Source organism: Gekko japonicus, unplaced genomic scaffold (genome assembly GCF_001447785.1).
Source record: "Gekko japonicus isolate JY-2015 unplaced genomic scaffold, Gekko_japonicus_V1.1 scaffold1377, whole genome shotgun sequence".
In the NCBI taxonomy this organism is placed as follows: Eukaryota; Metazoa; Chordata; class Lepidosauria; order Squamata; family Gekkonidae; genus Gekko; species Gekko japonicus.
This window is the reverse complement of record NW_015164227.1, coordinates 425,480-440,507: the sequence shown is the minus strand read 5'-3', so window position 1 is coordinate 440,507 and position 15,028 is coordinate 425,480. Positions and strand designations below refer to the sequence as shown.

Below are 15,028 nucleotides of genomic sequence, written 5' to 3'. Positions count from 1 at the left end.
CAGGGACCCATTGAGCAGGAAGGGTCCTATGAGAGTTGAGATGCTCTGAGGACAGCCCACTTAGAGCTTTGAAGGTCAAAAAGAGCATTTTTAACTGGAAAACGCATCTACCAAAAAAATGTTATTGGCACACCAGCATAATATGCTTCTCATTCCCAGAAAACAACAGTCCGCTACATTTTGAACTAAATGTGTCCAGTAGCACCGTAATGACCAACAAAATTTCCAGGCAGCATGGAAGAACAGCCTCATATAATGCAATGCGGTCATTTTAATCTTGCAGTCACCAAGGCACAGATGATGGTAGAAGCATCATCACAAGGTAGTCAGTGGTGCAGCTGATGAAACTCACTCCTGGTTACAGCCACTGTGGTGAATCCAGAAGAGCCCACATGCAAAAAAAACCCCTTGATCCTTCAGGGAAGTGTCATCCCATCCAGGACATTAATGTTCTTCTGTCAGTCAATTCGCTGACTCCTCTGTCATATCTCTTCTGGATCAATGCTCATCCTCTTCAGGTCTGGCCTAAAAGGCTGTTGGCTTGGATCCTCTGCATGCGCTTCTCTGTGGTCACTACAGAGCGCACTTCCTCTCATGCTTGGCATTTTCACTTGTGCAACACCAGCATTGTTCCGAGGAGCCCATAAGCGCCTATCACAAGAGGAATGCACTCCACAGCAAAGGACGGCATCTCAGCAGAAACAGAAAGGCTCACTCGGAACTGAGTCATGGGATACGAGATCCAAGCCATCGCCTCCCCACATTGAGAGCATAACCTTTTTACTGTTCTTTAGATGATCGAGACCGAGTGCTTTAAAGATCTAAACGTCTTTGGACCAAACGGCACCCGCTCCCCAGATCTGGACTGGAAGCAGCTCCCCGATCCTCCGAAACGTAGCCTGCTGCAGCGGCTCTTCCGGAAACGTAAGGCACAGCATTGCTCGGGTCTATGATGTTTTCCCTCCACTCCTGGCATGATGAGAGACGCTCCTTCTAGCAGCAGGGTTCCCCCCCCCCAGCTGGGGACTGAGCACTGCCTCTCACTGCCCTCCCTCTGCAGACGCATGTACCTGGCTCAAGCTGTACTACAAGTTTGTGTCTCTCCTCAGTGGGTCCGGCTTTTGTACAGTCTTCCCCCTCCACCACATTTGTTTGTTTGTTTATTGGATTTGTAGCCCACCCACCCCTGTGCAAGCAAGGCTCAGGGCGGGTAACAGCAATATCCGTAACACAATAAAAATAAAAGTTGACTAATTAATGAAAACAGTTTTGACACTAAACGATGGCACCTGAAAAGACAACCTGGCATCCTCTATCTAGGCGGGAGAGTAAAATCTTATTACTGATCGGCTGGAGGAATAACAGACAAAAAACGGGACGGGGGGAGCAGCCAATCCAAGAGGGAGACCGTCGCTGCCTCAGCCCTATGCCTGGCGGAACGGCTTTGTTTTGCAGGCCCTGCGGAACTGCATTAGATCTCGCGGGGCCTGGATCTCGCTTGGCAGAGCGTCCCACCAGGCTGGATCCAGGGCTGAGAAGGCCCTGGTTCTGGTCAAGGACAGCTGGATACTTTTCAGGCCAGGGATCACCAGACAGTTACTGTCTCTGTATCCTTTTAAATGTTTACTTGGTGCCCCATCACCTGCCCTTGGCCCAATGTCACAAATTCTTTTCTGAGGTCCTGCTCTCTGTGCCCCCCACCTGAAGGTTAAGGCAGGTGATGATGAAGGACAAGTCTTTTTCAGTGCTGGCTCCTCACCTTTGGAATGCCCTCAAATCTTGCCTGGCTTTCCTTTCAGCACTAGGCCAACACAGTTCTTTTTACTCAGACTGTTCCATCTTTTTTCAGCGGTTACTACGGTCTGCTTCTAGCTTGTGGACCGTTTTATGAATGTCATTTCAGGCTGCTGGCCCTTGTTTTGTGCTGTTCATCCCCCTGGCTTGGTTTTTATGGGCCTGTAGATGATTTTTATGCTGTCGTATTGTTTTTCTGTATTTGACTTTGTGAGCTGCCTCAAGCAGGTCTCTGGAGAGGCAGCGTAAACATTTGCAGAGCCAATGAGCAACTAATATGTGAGACAAACACAGCTTTTATGAGGAGAACGTCCCCCTCTCAGTTCCCATCCGGTGTTGCTAAGCATTCTGGGATACCCCTTCAGTCTGGGTTGTTGCCCTGACTGTTTCTGACTGTAATGGTTGCTGACTATTCTGGGATACCCCTTCAGTCTGGGTTGTTTCTGACTGTGATGGTTGCTGACTGAGCTCCTGTTCTCTGCTCACACGTCATGTGTCTTGCTTTTTTCTGCAGCCAAGTGACTTCACCATCAGCACCAACGCACACTCCAACCTGTCAGCGGCTCCCTCACCAGGCCGGCCCACGGCACAGGCTCCTTCCTGACCTTCAGCTTGGAGGCCCCCTGGAGCCACCACCTTTTCATCGCCTTCTCAGGGTTGCCTTAGGCACAGAACAGACATTTGGACATCCCTGTCCAGCTGCTGGGCTCTGTTACTGGCTAGGAACCAGGGAACACAGCCGTCGGAGTGGCAGGATAGCTGAGCCCGCCAGCCAGAAACTCTCACTGCCTCCCAGCGCCAACGTGGATTGTGGCTCAGGACTCTCATTCGATTCTGTTCCCAAGGGACTGGGCTGCTCTTGGACGGGATCTTTCTTCCTCTTTCGCACTCTGATCCAGCGGAGATGCGCTCGAATCCAGGTCACAGCTGCCCTTCATTCTCTCTCTGCCAAGACACAGAGGCCTTCACCAGCCACGTGTTACTGTCAGTTGTGGTGTTTTGGGGGGAGGTGTTTGTTTCTTGGAGATGTCTCAAAGGTGGCATCTGGAGTACAAAAATGGGCAGGGGGGTGACAGCTGAGAACGAACGGTGTCCAAGAAACAAGATGGCTGCTTCTTGCAGCGCCCTGTGTTCATACAGCTGGAGAGGGGGATGCCCAGCTTAGATGCATCCTTTGGGTTCCTTCAGGGCTTTTCCCAGGAATAATGCCCCCCACTCCAAACCAGAGCCTGGGACATCTGTTAAAGAAAAGGAGAGCCCTGGGGCCATTTCAAGCAGGGGGGCGGGGTGTGTGAGGTCAAAAGTGGACAGTTCTAGCTGCCATGTAGGGAGAAATGCCTGTGGGAGTGCTGAGAGGAGTCGCAGGGAGCAAAAGGAGCCCTGGACTGAGTTTGGCTGTGGGCTGCGCTTCAGAGCTCATCAAAAGAAAAGGGTTGAATGAGTGAGTGGCTTCCAAGCTGCCATGCCTCAAAACCTTCTTCGCTCTCCAGCTTGCAACATGGAGCTCATTTGTTATTTTTTTCCCATCTGCTAGATTATTTTACATTGACTAGCTCTCTGCAGTCCTTTTCTTGTTCTCTCCTGTTCTTTCTGCCCATCTTTTGATTTCTCCCTTTCCGTTCTTGTCTCTCTTTTCCAATGGAGGTAGTGAGCGACACTTGGCCATTCACCTAGAATCAGGTCACATCCCGCCAGTCTGATGCCAAAGACTTAGGGGGCTGCCGGTTGTCCGTGTGTGTTTGTTTGCCCTTCCTAACCATTCGGTCCCTGGTGATTCTTGTAAGCCTCACCAGTTATGCACAGTGAAAGGAGAGAGGAAGGGACAGAATTCTGGATTCTGCCACTTCAAACTGCAGGCTGGGAGACTTGGCGCAAAAAGTTTGGCTTAGGGGTAGATCAAGTGCTTTAATTGGAGAAACTCTCAGGTTCCAATCCCCGGGCTTATCAGTGAAAAAGATCTCATGATGTAGCCAGTGCTGGGAAATACTTCTTCCCATGAGTAGCTGCTGCCAATAGAGTAGGCAACATCTAAATGGACCACTGTGTCAAGAGGAAGCCGTTTCATATGTCCGTCTCAGGATGAGGGATGTTGTGTTTCAAGTGTATTTACAGAGCAGGGGGTAGAGTAGGCAACATCTAAATGGACCACTGAGTCAAGAGGAAGCCGTTTCATATGTCCATCTCAGGATGAGGGATGTTGTGTTTCCAGTGTATTTACAGAGCAGGGGAGGGGAAAAGAAGGCCACAAAGTTCCAAAGCTCGGGTCGCAAAATTACAATTTTTTTTTACCCTGAAATACTCCAAATCTATCTCTACCCTATAAAGAAACCGGACCATTACAGTTTGTTTGCAGGGGCAGGGTAGGCCTTGGGCTTGGCCCTCTAGTGATGGCACTGGCAGAAGTCAAAGTCTGATCCAAGTTTGGATGTGCCACAGGAGAGGGCCAGGCGTAGGGCTACCAGCCTCCAAGTAGGGCCTGGCATTTCCCCAGAATTACAGCTGAACTCCAAATAACAGAGAACAGTTCACCTTGAAGGAATGGCAGCTTTGGATGACAGGCTCTATGACATATCCCCACTGGACATCCGCCCGTCCTAAACTCCACCCTCCATAGGCACACGGAAGGAATGGCAGCTTTGGATGACAGGCTCTTTGACATCATATCCCCACTGGACTTCCACCTGTCCTACACCCTCCATAGGCACCACCCCCAAATCTCCAGGGATTTCTCAAACCAGAGTTGGGATTCCTAGGCCCAAGCAGGAGTGGTGGCGTCAGATGGACAGCATCAACTCCAAAGCTGCCTTGGAGGTGTGGTGAAATTCTCAGAGGCTGACTCTTGCCCCCGCCCTTCCAAGCCAAGTCCAACACTATCCAGTGGCTCTTCCTGCCACGTGGCTTTTGCTGGGGCCCTACCAGTAGCATTTGGGAGGGGGGAAACACTGAAAATGCATTGCTTGCAGCCTTAAAAGAGCTGCGGGCAAGGGACAAAACATTGTATTGATTCTCACGTGGCTTTTGCTGGGGCCCTACCAGTAGCGGTTGGGAGAGGGGAGACACTGAAAATGCATTGCTTGCAGCCTTAAAAGAGCTGCGGGACAAAACATTGTATTGATTCTATCCGAGGTTAGGCCCGGCCTGCCAGGGTCTTTGCTTTCCAGAGTAGATGGCAAGGCAGCCGGATCCAGTGTGTTGTACTAAAGGCCATCGCTTGCTGGGGAGGCCAGTGGGAAGATGGGTCTATTTTTACTTGGAGTTTCTCCTTGTATCTTATCGTAAGTGGTTGTGTGACCTGCTGCTAGAAGGGCCTGCTCTGTGCCTGGGGCTTGGCTTTATCATTTTCCACTTTCCAAATAGCAACAGATCTGGCCTTGGGGGAGGAAGGGTAGGCCCTGGGCCTTGGCAGGGACTCCCCAGGCCAGCTTCCCCATGGGTGGCCTTGGGCACAAGAATCTCGTTCTGAAGTCATTCAGCTCCCAGCTGCAAAATAGAAACTTCTGGCTCCGTGAGCAGTCCTGAACTGAGTCAGGCTAAAAAAGACAGGGGGCTTTGCCTTTTGAGCATGGCATATCAGTTCTCTCTACAAACCCCAAATGGAGAAGGTGCCCTCGTAGTGTTTCTGATGCTTTCTGGCGGGGAAAGACTGAGGTCTGTTGCTCTTTTTGCTGCTAGACGAGGGGGAGAACTGCTGTGCCATTTGCTTATGAGTGAACCCTTCCCCTCTTTTCCCATTCCATGTGTCCGGAAAAGGAAAGCTCCTGTGCCTTTTTATGGCTAAATGGAAGAGATGTAGAGATGCCAGCCTCCAGGTGGGGCCTGGTGATCCCCCGGAATTACAGAGATCAGATCCCCTGGAGCAAATGGATGATTTGGAGGATGTGCTCTGTGGCACTGTACCCCACTGAGGTTCCCATCCTCTCCAGGCTCTACCCCCCCAAATTTCCAGAAGTTTCCTAACCTGGAGCTGGCAACCCTATGTGTTCAGCAAGATCTTCTGCAGTTCATCCCAGGAGAAACCATAATGTTCAGATTGTGCACGCTTTAAAGATACATACAAGTGACTCTTAGGATCAGACTCTAGGAAGCCTTTCTGTCTGTGCTGTTGGCTAGAGGGCTAGGAAACACAGCAAATGCCTCCCTGAGCTGTTTCACTTTGCCCAGACTGAAAGCTTCCCTTGTTCCCTTTTTCTGTCCCTTGAGCTTGGCAGTAGACCCTAGCGCTGAACTGTTCCATTGCACACAATAGTTTGGTGTGCTTACTGGGGGATGCTTGGGGGCATTTCTGCCAAGGGCCCTAGATGGGCCGTGCGTGTCGCCCATTGGGGTTAAAATGGCCAGGGAGGCAGTATTGGCAAGGAAGAAACAAACAGCAGGGTTCAGTTCCCTCTCCTCTCCTCCATCTCTCCTTTACAAATGCTTGCCTACCCCCCTACACACACATTCGTGTCAAAAAGTAAAGATGGGATTGGGACCTCTCTGCTTGTCTTGGGTCAAGAAGTTCCACCTCTATTTTAAGGGTGGACCCTGAGGAGGGTGGGGGTCGGGGAGGGACCTCAGTGGAGTATTATGCCATAAGAGTCCACCTCCCAAACCAGCCGTTTTCTCCAGGTTAACTGATCTCTGTAATTTGGAGATCAGTTGTAGTCCCAGGAGATCTCCAGCCACCACCTGGAAGTTGGTAACCCTACATGTAAGGGGGAAATGGGTTTGGTGTGGCTTCTTTTGTCACTGGAGCACTTCAAGGACTCGAGCTCAGTTGCTGAACTGCTGGAAGATATAGAGGCACTCTGTCATTCTGGGGTTGGTTGCCTTATATTGAGTGTTGCCGCTGGAAATAGTGTTTTTAAAAGCAGTTGATACAGATAAGGACTGAAAATATTATTCTCCGCCTCAAAGGGTAGAATAAATAATTTTGGATTCATTTACACTTCTTACCCCAGTGGGGAAGGCGAAGATGTGTCCTTAAGTATTCCTCAGTGAGGCATCTGGGTGAAGCAAAAACTATTTTAAAAGGGAAATATGATGAAAGACCAGAGTTATATATAGCTCCTGAAATTTCTCCCCCTTAAATTTCGAGGGGTTTTTTTTAACGCAGAAGGGCAACCCCTCCCCCCCAACTTCAGTCTGAAATGGCACAGTCTGTTCTACCACCTCATCATCCTGCATGTGTGAACCAGGCCTTAGGCAAGGCCCAGGTAGCTCCCATCAGACTGAAAGGGAAACCTGTTTTTTGCAGAGTTTTCTGTTGCTGTCATGAAAGGTGGCAATTGGGCAAAGTCTTGCAGACGTTCTCCTTCACAAGACAATCAGAGACCTGGAAATGTGTCAGAGTTTGGACATAAAAGTTCACTCAGCTTCTCTTGACAATGATAATAATAAACAGGCTTCGAGATCAATGGGCTAACAGCCAGTTTTAGGTTCATAAACCACAATCCCTCCTAGGCTAGACACTGCCATCCCCCCCACCCCATTCTCCTAAATAAGGGATTTTTTAAGCCATTGGTTGAAATTTTCAGCGGGAGGGGGGATGTCTCCCTATATGTTTCTGAAAGGCTAAACTGGCTAGGTGGGCTCCCACAGGGGGGTAGAATCAGGTATGGTGCATCAAAGGGAACACATGAAGTTTCATCCTATCCTGGCCTTCCCAGTCATATGGGTGATTCTGCTTTGTAGCAATGGACCATCTTTTCTCTGAAGAGAAAATCTTTTGTCTTATGGGTGTGGCGATTCCAAGCCAGACTGAAACTCCACCTCATAAAAGGACAAGTATATTTTTGTAAGGGTTTTTTTTTCTCCATGTCTGGTGTTTTTTTTTTTCTGCATTGATGTATTGACATTGGTTTTGTTGCTGATTTTTTTAAAAAAAACACTGTTAATTTCCAATTCTGATGCATTTTGGTTTACATTTTTAAGCTTTTGGTTTTGTACATTTGTAAATATTTATATGTTGAATGTCTGGATGTACATTTTTAAGCTTTAAAAGCTGCAAGCCAAGCCATGTGGTAATGTTATCCAGATGTGTCAGGGATATTTTTTTATTGGGGATCATTGGGGGCGGGGAGAATCCAACCTCTCAATAAAGAGTGGCTGTCACTTTATCCCAGTCAAAGGGGAGTGGGGAGGAAAGGGCCTCAAATCAACTAGGTTTTCTTTCCTGATTAAAAAAATTAATTTGCAGAACTATATATACTAGGGTTATTCTTTCCCCATTTACTTATCCCCAGGGCTGTGTGTACTCCACACTGAAAAGAAATAAAAAAAAATGTGCACCAATCAAAGCTGACTTCTGTGTCATGTGTTGAGTATGCAAATGAAATCTTTTTGCATGCTTTTGATCTTCTTAGTTGTCTTCTTGCTAAGAGAACCAGCCTGGTGTAGTGGTTAAGTGCGTGGACTCTAATCTGGGAGGACCGGGTCTGATTCCCCACTTGCAGCTGCTGGATGACCTTGGGCAAGCCACTGTCAGAACTGTTGTTGAAAGAGCAGTTCTTGGAAGAGCTCTCTCAGCCCCACCTACCTCACAGGGTGTCTGTTGTGTTGGAAAGGAGTTTGTAAACCACTCTGAGACTCCGAGTGAAGGACGGGGTATAAATCCAATCTCCTCCTCCTCCTCCTCCTCTTCTTCTTCTGTGTGAAGTTTATCTTTACAGTCATGTGGACTAGACTAGAAACGTGCCTTTAAAATAAGATTCTCAGGATACAGAATTTAATAGCAGATGCCAATTTCTGTATGAGATTGTAGAATACACTTAGCCCTTCTATCACTGAGACAAAAAACAAAAACACAGTTTTATTGGGTTGGGCGGCTGGGTGTGGAGAGGAAAGGTTTCTGTCTTTCTGGTGAGTTTCACATTTCTGTGTCTCACCCTTTATTTTATTAACTTTGTATTTACTAAAAGATTTTATTGACAGACAAACCCAAAGCGGTTTACAGTAGCATAAAAATACAAAAAACACAGTTATTAAAATACTGTGGCATTTTAAAACAAAGGCACATAACAGAAACCAAAGTTTTCCAACATTGGGTCCCCAACAAGGTAAGGCCAAGTGACCTCAGAGACTCACCTAACAGAAAGATGTTCACCACCATCATAAATAGCACAAGGGGGGGGGGTGTTCATCCAGCTTCACAGGTAAGGGCAGTTTACAGTCTTGGTACCACAACGAAAAAGCCCATCCTCTTCAATTACTGAATTCTTTTATGCCCTCCCTTTCTCCCCAGTGGGGACCCAAAGTGGTTTACAGCATTCTCCTCTCCTCCATTTTATCCTCACAACAACCAGGGGTCATTTCCTGCAGGAGCGCCCAGGAGCGGAGCTCCAGCAGTAAAGAGCCCAGGGGGCGGGCACATGCAACAAGCCCCACCCCCTGCTCCCAGCAGCCCTCAGTCAGAGCAAGAAGCAGCCAGGTAAGTTGCAGAGCTCCCCCCGGCCTCCCAGTCCAAAACAGTCCAGTGGCAACTTTAAGACCAAGTTTTATTCAGGTACAAGCTCTCCCTCCTCTGCGAGGACAGATCTGCACATTCCCCCCCCCCCAATAGCTAGCAATCCAAAACAGTCCAATGGAGCCTGAGCGGTGGGTGTTGCCTTCTGACACACTTCTGGTGATGTCAGGGTATGTGGCATATGCAAATAAGTTATGCTAATGAGCTCCTGTACCCCTTTTTCTACAAAATGACCCCTGACAACAACCCAATGAGGTTACCCACCAAACGTCTGATAGCAGTGATCACCAAGCACAGCCTTGCTATATCTTGGCATCTGTGCAGGATTATGTGTACCAACATAATCTTTTCCAGTTCATTTTCCAGAGAATCACACCCAAAAGATGGATGACAGGACTGACACCAAACCTATCTCTGCCCCAACTCCTCCCTTTCCCCATAATTTCCCCTATAGAAATACAGTCTATGTTTTCCTCTTCATAGCATCCAAATAAGCAAACTTCTCCTCATGAATGCTCATGCTGGATGGAATAACTTGTTAATCTTCAAGGTTTTCTTATGCTGGGAGAAGTCAGTCCTTTCACTTGCATCTCCTCTGACCTTATCAGTCCTAAATGCAAAAGATCTCGGAGCAGCATTCTTAGTCATCGGTCTGCCATCCCAGGATCAGCCAGCAGAAGCGTCGCTTGTGGGGTCCACTTATTTTGCTCCGCCAACCCTAGCAGAGACCTGGGGGAGGAGGGGAAACAGCCAATCTGCTTGCGTTTGCATCTGAACAGCTCTGGTGTCTAAACGATGCTGTCAAAAACGATGCAGGGAGAAGCCACCAGCAAAGGAGTTATGGTGCAGCACAGGCAAGATCCAGGGCCAGGGTCACGTCCTGCTTCCTCTGGGCAGACCAACTGATGCCAACCTTGCTGCCATCCCAATCCAGGAAAGGAAAGGACTAGTGGGCAAGTCTGCCAATGGGGTGGTCGTCTGATGCACTAAGCAAATGCATTTCAGCCCCCTTCCCCACACCTAAAGGTAAAGGTAAAGGTTCCCTTGCTCGAAAGCCAGTCGAGTCTGACTCCATGAAAAGGCATACAGGTTTCTCTCGGGGCTTGCATCCAGGCCTTTTGAGCAGGGGCTTCTAACAGGGCAGTTGAGCTTGAGAATTCAGTGAGGGAGTTTTGAAGGGGAGCAGGAGACTATCCTTGTCAGAGATTCCCCCCAAAAGAGGCCATATAAGCTCCGCATCAGCAAGGATGGCACAGTACAGCAGTGTCTTTCCTGCTATGAAAATATGCACAGATTCGCACCCCATTTCAAACCTAAAGCACAAGGCTGAAATTCCTACACAGCAATGAACTTCTCCCACATACATAACCTCAGATGGTTGTTGGGATTATGCTTCATTAACTCACCTATTCACGAGTGTTAAAATTGGTGTCCGAAGACATTTCCGTGGTCATGTGGCCGGCATGACTAAACACCAAGGCGCACGGAACGCTGTTACCTTCCCACCGAAGTGGTACCTGTTTATCTACTTGCAATTTCTTGCTTTCGAACTGCTAGGTTGGCAGGAGCTGGAACTAGAGACGGGAGCTCACTCCATCATGCGGCACCCGGGTCTCGAACTGCTGAACTGCTGACCTTCCACAGCCTGCAGTTCAGCGTCTTAACCACTTGAGCCACCGCAGCTCCTCCCCACACCTAGCTCTGTGCAAATGTTCTGAAGCTCTTCTCCTAGTTGCAGTAGAGACCGACCATTTGCACATAATTGAGAAAGCTATACGCAACCTGTCTTTATGTTGCATGGGATCAACCATACTCTTCTTTAAAAGCTCTGCCAGAATTGACCCACAGATTCTCGGGAAACGTTGTTCTTTACCGGCTTTATTTATATGCCACCTTTCTCCCCAAAGTGGCTCACATTGTTCTGCTCTCCTTCTATCTATCCTCCCAACAACCCTGTGAGGTAGGTTAGGCTGAGAGTATGACTGGCCCATGGTCACCTGGCAAGCTTCTATGGCAGAGCAGGAATTTGAAGCTGGGTCTCCTGGTGCTACACTCTTCTTAATCACTACAGTCCACTGGCTATCAAAAACAAAACCCAACCTTTTCTCTGTCCCCAGTATCCACCCCAAGATTTTGGTAAGGTCCAAGACACAACGGCGATGTTAAGACCCCCGGTGCTGGATCAGAACACAGATACATCTATTCCAGCATCCAGGTTCACACAGTGGCCAACTAGATAAGAAAGAAGGCCTACAAAATCGGGGCACAGAGGCCTTTCTCCCTCCTATGGCCCCGAGCAGCAGGCATGCGAATGTGTACTGCTTCCAAACATGGAAGTTCCATTCAGCCATCATTAAGAGCCATTGAGGGAGCTATTCTCCATTCATTCAAACAACTCAGTGAGGAATACCAGGGTTCTATGATTGCCTTATATGATTGCACAGATGAGGGGGTGGATCCGACCCGTTTTTCGGTTTGTGTAAAAGGAAAAATGTGTCCTATTTGACCAAAAAGGCCATGCTGAGAATCATGGGGGCCTGGTACAGATGGGAGTAGGATGAGATTGCATGGAAAAGCTCGCTGGATCCAAGTCAAGGGATTGAGAAGCGAGGAAGTCCCCCTGACAGCTGCAATGACATATTGATTAACAAGCATTTCAGAACTGCTGCTGCTATTCCAAGTCTGTCAGTTCTCTAGTAATCTCCCCCCACCCCACCCCGCTCTGTTTCTGCAATGAAATCTGAGCATGTGGCACCCAACGTACAGCTGTGCAGTGTTTGCCACTCTGGGGCCTGGGCATGATGACTCAGAATGTGGAAGTAACATAAGGATGTCCCTACAGAGTGTCCCATCAACACAACAGACCTTGGCAAACAGTTTATGCCTTTTTATTAGTCAGGCTTGTCCAAAATCCTCACTGGGTGAGTGGAGTCAAGCAATAAGGTTGTGGAATACCTGTGTTCTGCAGTGGTTAGAGTGCTGGACTAGGGTCAAATCCTGCTTCAGCCATGAAGCTCACTGGGTGATGTTGGGCCAGTCACTTGCAGCCTAACCAACCTCACAGAGTCGTCATTATGAGGGCAAAATGAAGAAGTTGGGATCAATATATGCCGGGGGGGGGGGAGGGACCGTGTCAGTTCTGGGAGAATTTTGTCAAATGTGACTTTTCTCCTCATTGCACTGAGGGAAAATGCTGAACTGATGTCCCTTTCTGCCCTAGTCTTAAAGATTCAGAGCCCCTCAGGACTAGAAGTTGGCAACCTTGTGTGTTGGTGCTCACTCTGCTTATATCACTCCTATTAAGGAATCAGCCTCTATTGTAAAAGAACTTTAAACAGTTTTCAGAGATCATCTTAGTGGCTGCAAAAAGCCGACCGGAGCACAAGGGGGCCCCATAGGTCAGCTGTACGGAAAACAGGATTGCACTGTCTTTGGTGCTCACAGGAAGGCCTGGTCGGCCCATGCAGCAGAGTGAGGGATTCACTTCTTGAGGAGATAGGCTGTTGGACCACTTAAAAGTGCTGAATAATTTTTGAGATACGCCCCCTTGTTTTGCTTTGGTTTTGTTTGTTTTAAACACTCATGCAAGTGAAAATTTTCATTTCATGGAGAAAGGTCCAAAGAAGTGTGCTTTATCACTCGCGTTCTCCTTGTGTGGAGTTGTTTCACATATGGGAGTATTCAAGATGGTATATATGCAGTCTGAAGTGGTATAGTCCATGCGATTTCCAGGTCAGGACTGTTACCTCAATTTGTTGCACGTGCGGAGGCAGCCTTGGAGAGAGTTACTTACTCATATGAGCTTTAATTTGTGCTTAGGGGTGCCTGTCTACGGTATATCAGACTGGGATCTGAAGCAGGGCAGCCTGTGAACAGCCCCAAGAGATGCAGCACTTTGGCAAGCAGGAACAGGGAAAGGTCCGACTGGGGGCTCTAGGGCAGGCCGAGGCAAAGATTAGGGTTCCCAGCTCTGGGTTGGGAAATACCTGGAGATTTTGGGAGTAGAGCCTGGGGAGGAGAGAGATTTCAGTGGGTTACAATGCCAGAGAATCCGTCTTCCAACGTGGCCATTTTTTTCCAGGTGAACAGATCTTAGCCATCTGTAGATCAATAATAATAGCAGGAGATCTCCAGGGGCTACCTGGAGGTTGGCAACCCTAGCAAAGATTGCCAATATTAGCTTCCTTGGGAGCAAAGGCTGCCTTGAGAATAGTGACTTCCTAGGGTATAAAGGCCTACTCAGGTGTGAGCCCAGAAACCCAGGGAGTGGGTGTGCGAAGAATGGGGAAGCCTGGGTTCCAATCCCTGCTCTTCCCTGTATTTCAGTGGTGGTGTTACCCTAAGCAGAGTTATGTCCTTCTAAGTCCATTGAAGTCAGTGCGTTTAGAAGCATGTAACTTTAGGACTGCACTGTGACGGACCTTGAGCTTGTCATTCTTATTCAGCCTAACCTATTTCACAGGGCTGTTGGGAGGATAAGCTGAGGAGGGGAGAACTTCCATATACCATCCTGAGCTCCTGGGAGGAAATGTGGGATACAAAGATGATAGACATAAGCAACAGGTAAAAAGATTAACAGTGCCATCCTAGCCATTGCCTTCTTCTGTAGAGTCTTCCTTGGTCGCCTCCCTTTCAAGGACAAACCTGCTTAACTTCTGAGCTCTGATGAGATACACCATGCTGCCTTCCCTCCCAGTCCAATCCTAAGGAGCATTATATCCTTCTAAATTCATCTAAGTCAATCAGTTTAAAAGGCTGTAACTCTCCTTAGGATTATGCCAGAAGTCACTGAAGTGTATTAAAAAAGGAATGCAACTGAGTGTATTAAAAAAAAATCAGCCAACAATAACAAATGCAGCAAAGCAATTATAAGCCAAGCAAAAGAGTGACATTAAAAACCCCAGGGGAGATTGATACAAGCCTAAAACCTCATAGGCTAGATCAGGGGTCATTTCGTAGAAAAAGAGCTGCAGGAGCTCATTAGCATACCTTATTAGCATATGCCACACCCCCTGACATCACCGGAAGTGTGCCCCTCTGACAGGCAGAAGCACCTGGGATCCATTCTTTCCCCCCTCTCCCTTCCCTTCACCTCCAAGTCGGGCGAAGGAAAAGGGGAGGGGGAGGATCTCAGGCGCTTCTGTCTGACAGAGGCGCTGGCGTGCCCACAGCCAGCCTGGGTGAATTATAGAATCATAGACTCATAGAGTGGGAAGGGACCTCCAGGGTCATCTAGTCCAACCACCTGCACAATGCAGGAAATTCACCCACACACCCCAGTGACCCCTGTTCCACACCCAGAATATGATTTCAAAAACCTCCAGGATCACTGGGGGCCAAACTGGCCTGGAGAAAAATTGCTTACTGGCCCCAAAGTGGCGATCAGCATTTCCCTGGGCATGTAAGAAAGGGCCACAAGAACTAAGCACTGATGCAACCCTTCCTGCTCTACCTCTCGTGATTTGCCTAAGTTCACACAATCAGCATTATGATCATTTTAAAGTTGAAAGCATGATATAAATGCAAAGGACTATTTGTAAGATTATCTGTAAGACACAAGACTAGGACGCATCTTACTTCTGGCAATCACTTAGAGAGACCCTATCACTCAGCTTCCATTGCCCCACACACACCCCACACTGGAATAAGAACATAATATCACGCCATATCACATTGCAATAAAGCCCCTACAACTGTATACATTTGCCACAACCAGCCCACCACACAACCAGGATCAAGACTCCTAAGTGGACCAACAGACAGGCATACGCTCGTTTGAGAAACGGAATA

The 15,028-nt window shown here is 48.2% G+C and overlaps 1 protein-coding gene across 1 annotated transcript in view; it reads left to right on the top strand.

Moving 5' to 3' along the window:
- The window catches only part of LOC107108166 (G protein-coupled receptor kinase 5-like), a gene marked incomplete at its 5' end in the record, with an annotated part of 40,636 nt that extends 37,915 nt beyond the window's left edge, over window positions 1-2,721 (top strand). Inside the window, 2 exons of the mRNA XM_015408567.1 lie at window positions 795-929; window positions 2,309-2,721. Of these exons, the coding sequence (XP_015264053.1) occupies window positions 795-929; window positions 2,309-2,398 (225 nt within the window). The remainder of the gene's footprint in view (window positions 1-794; window positions 930-2,308) is intronic.
- Between the last annotated feature and the right edge of the window lie 12,307 nt (window positions 2,722-15,028).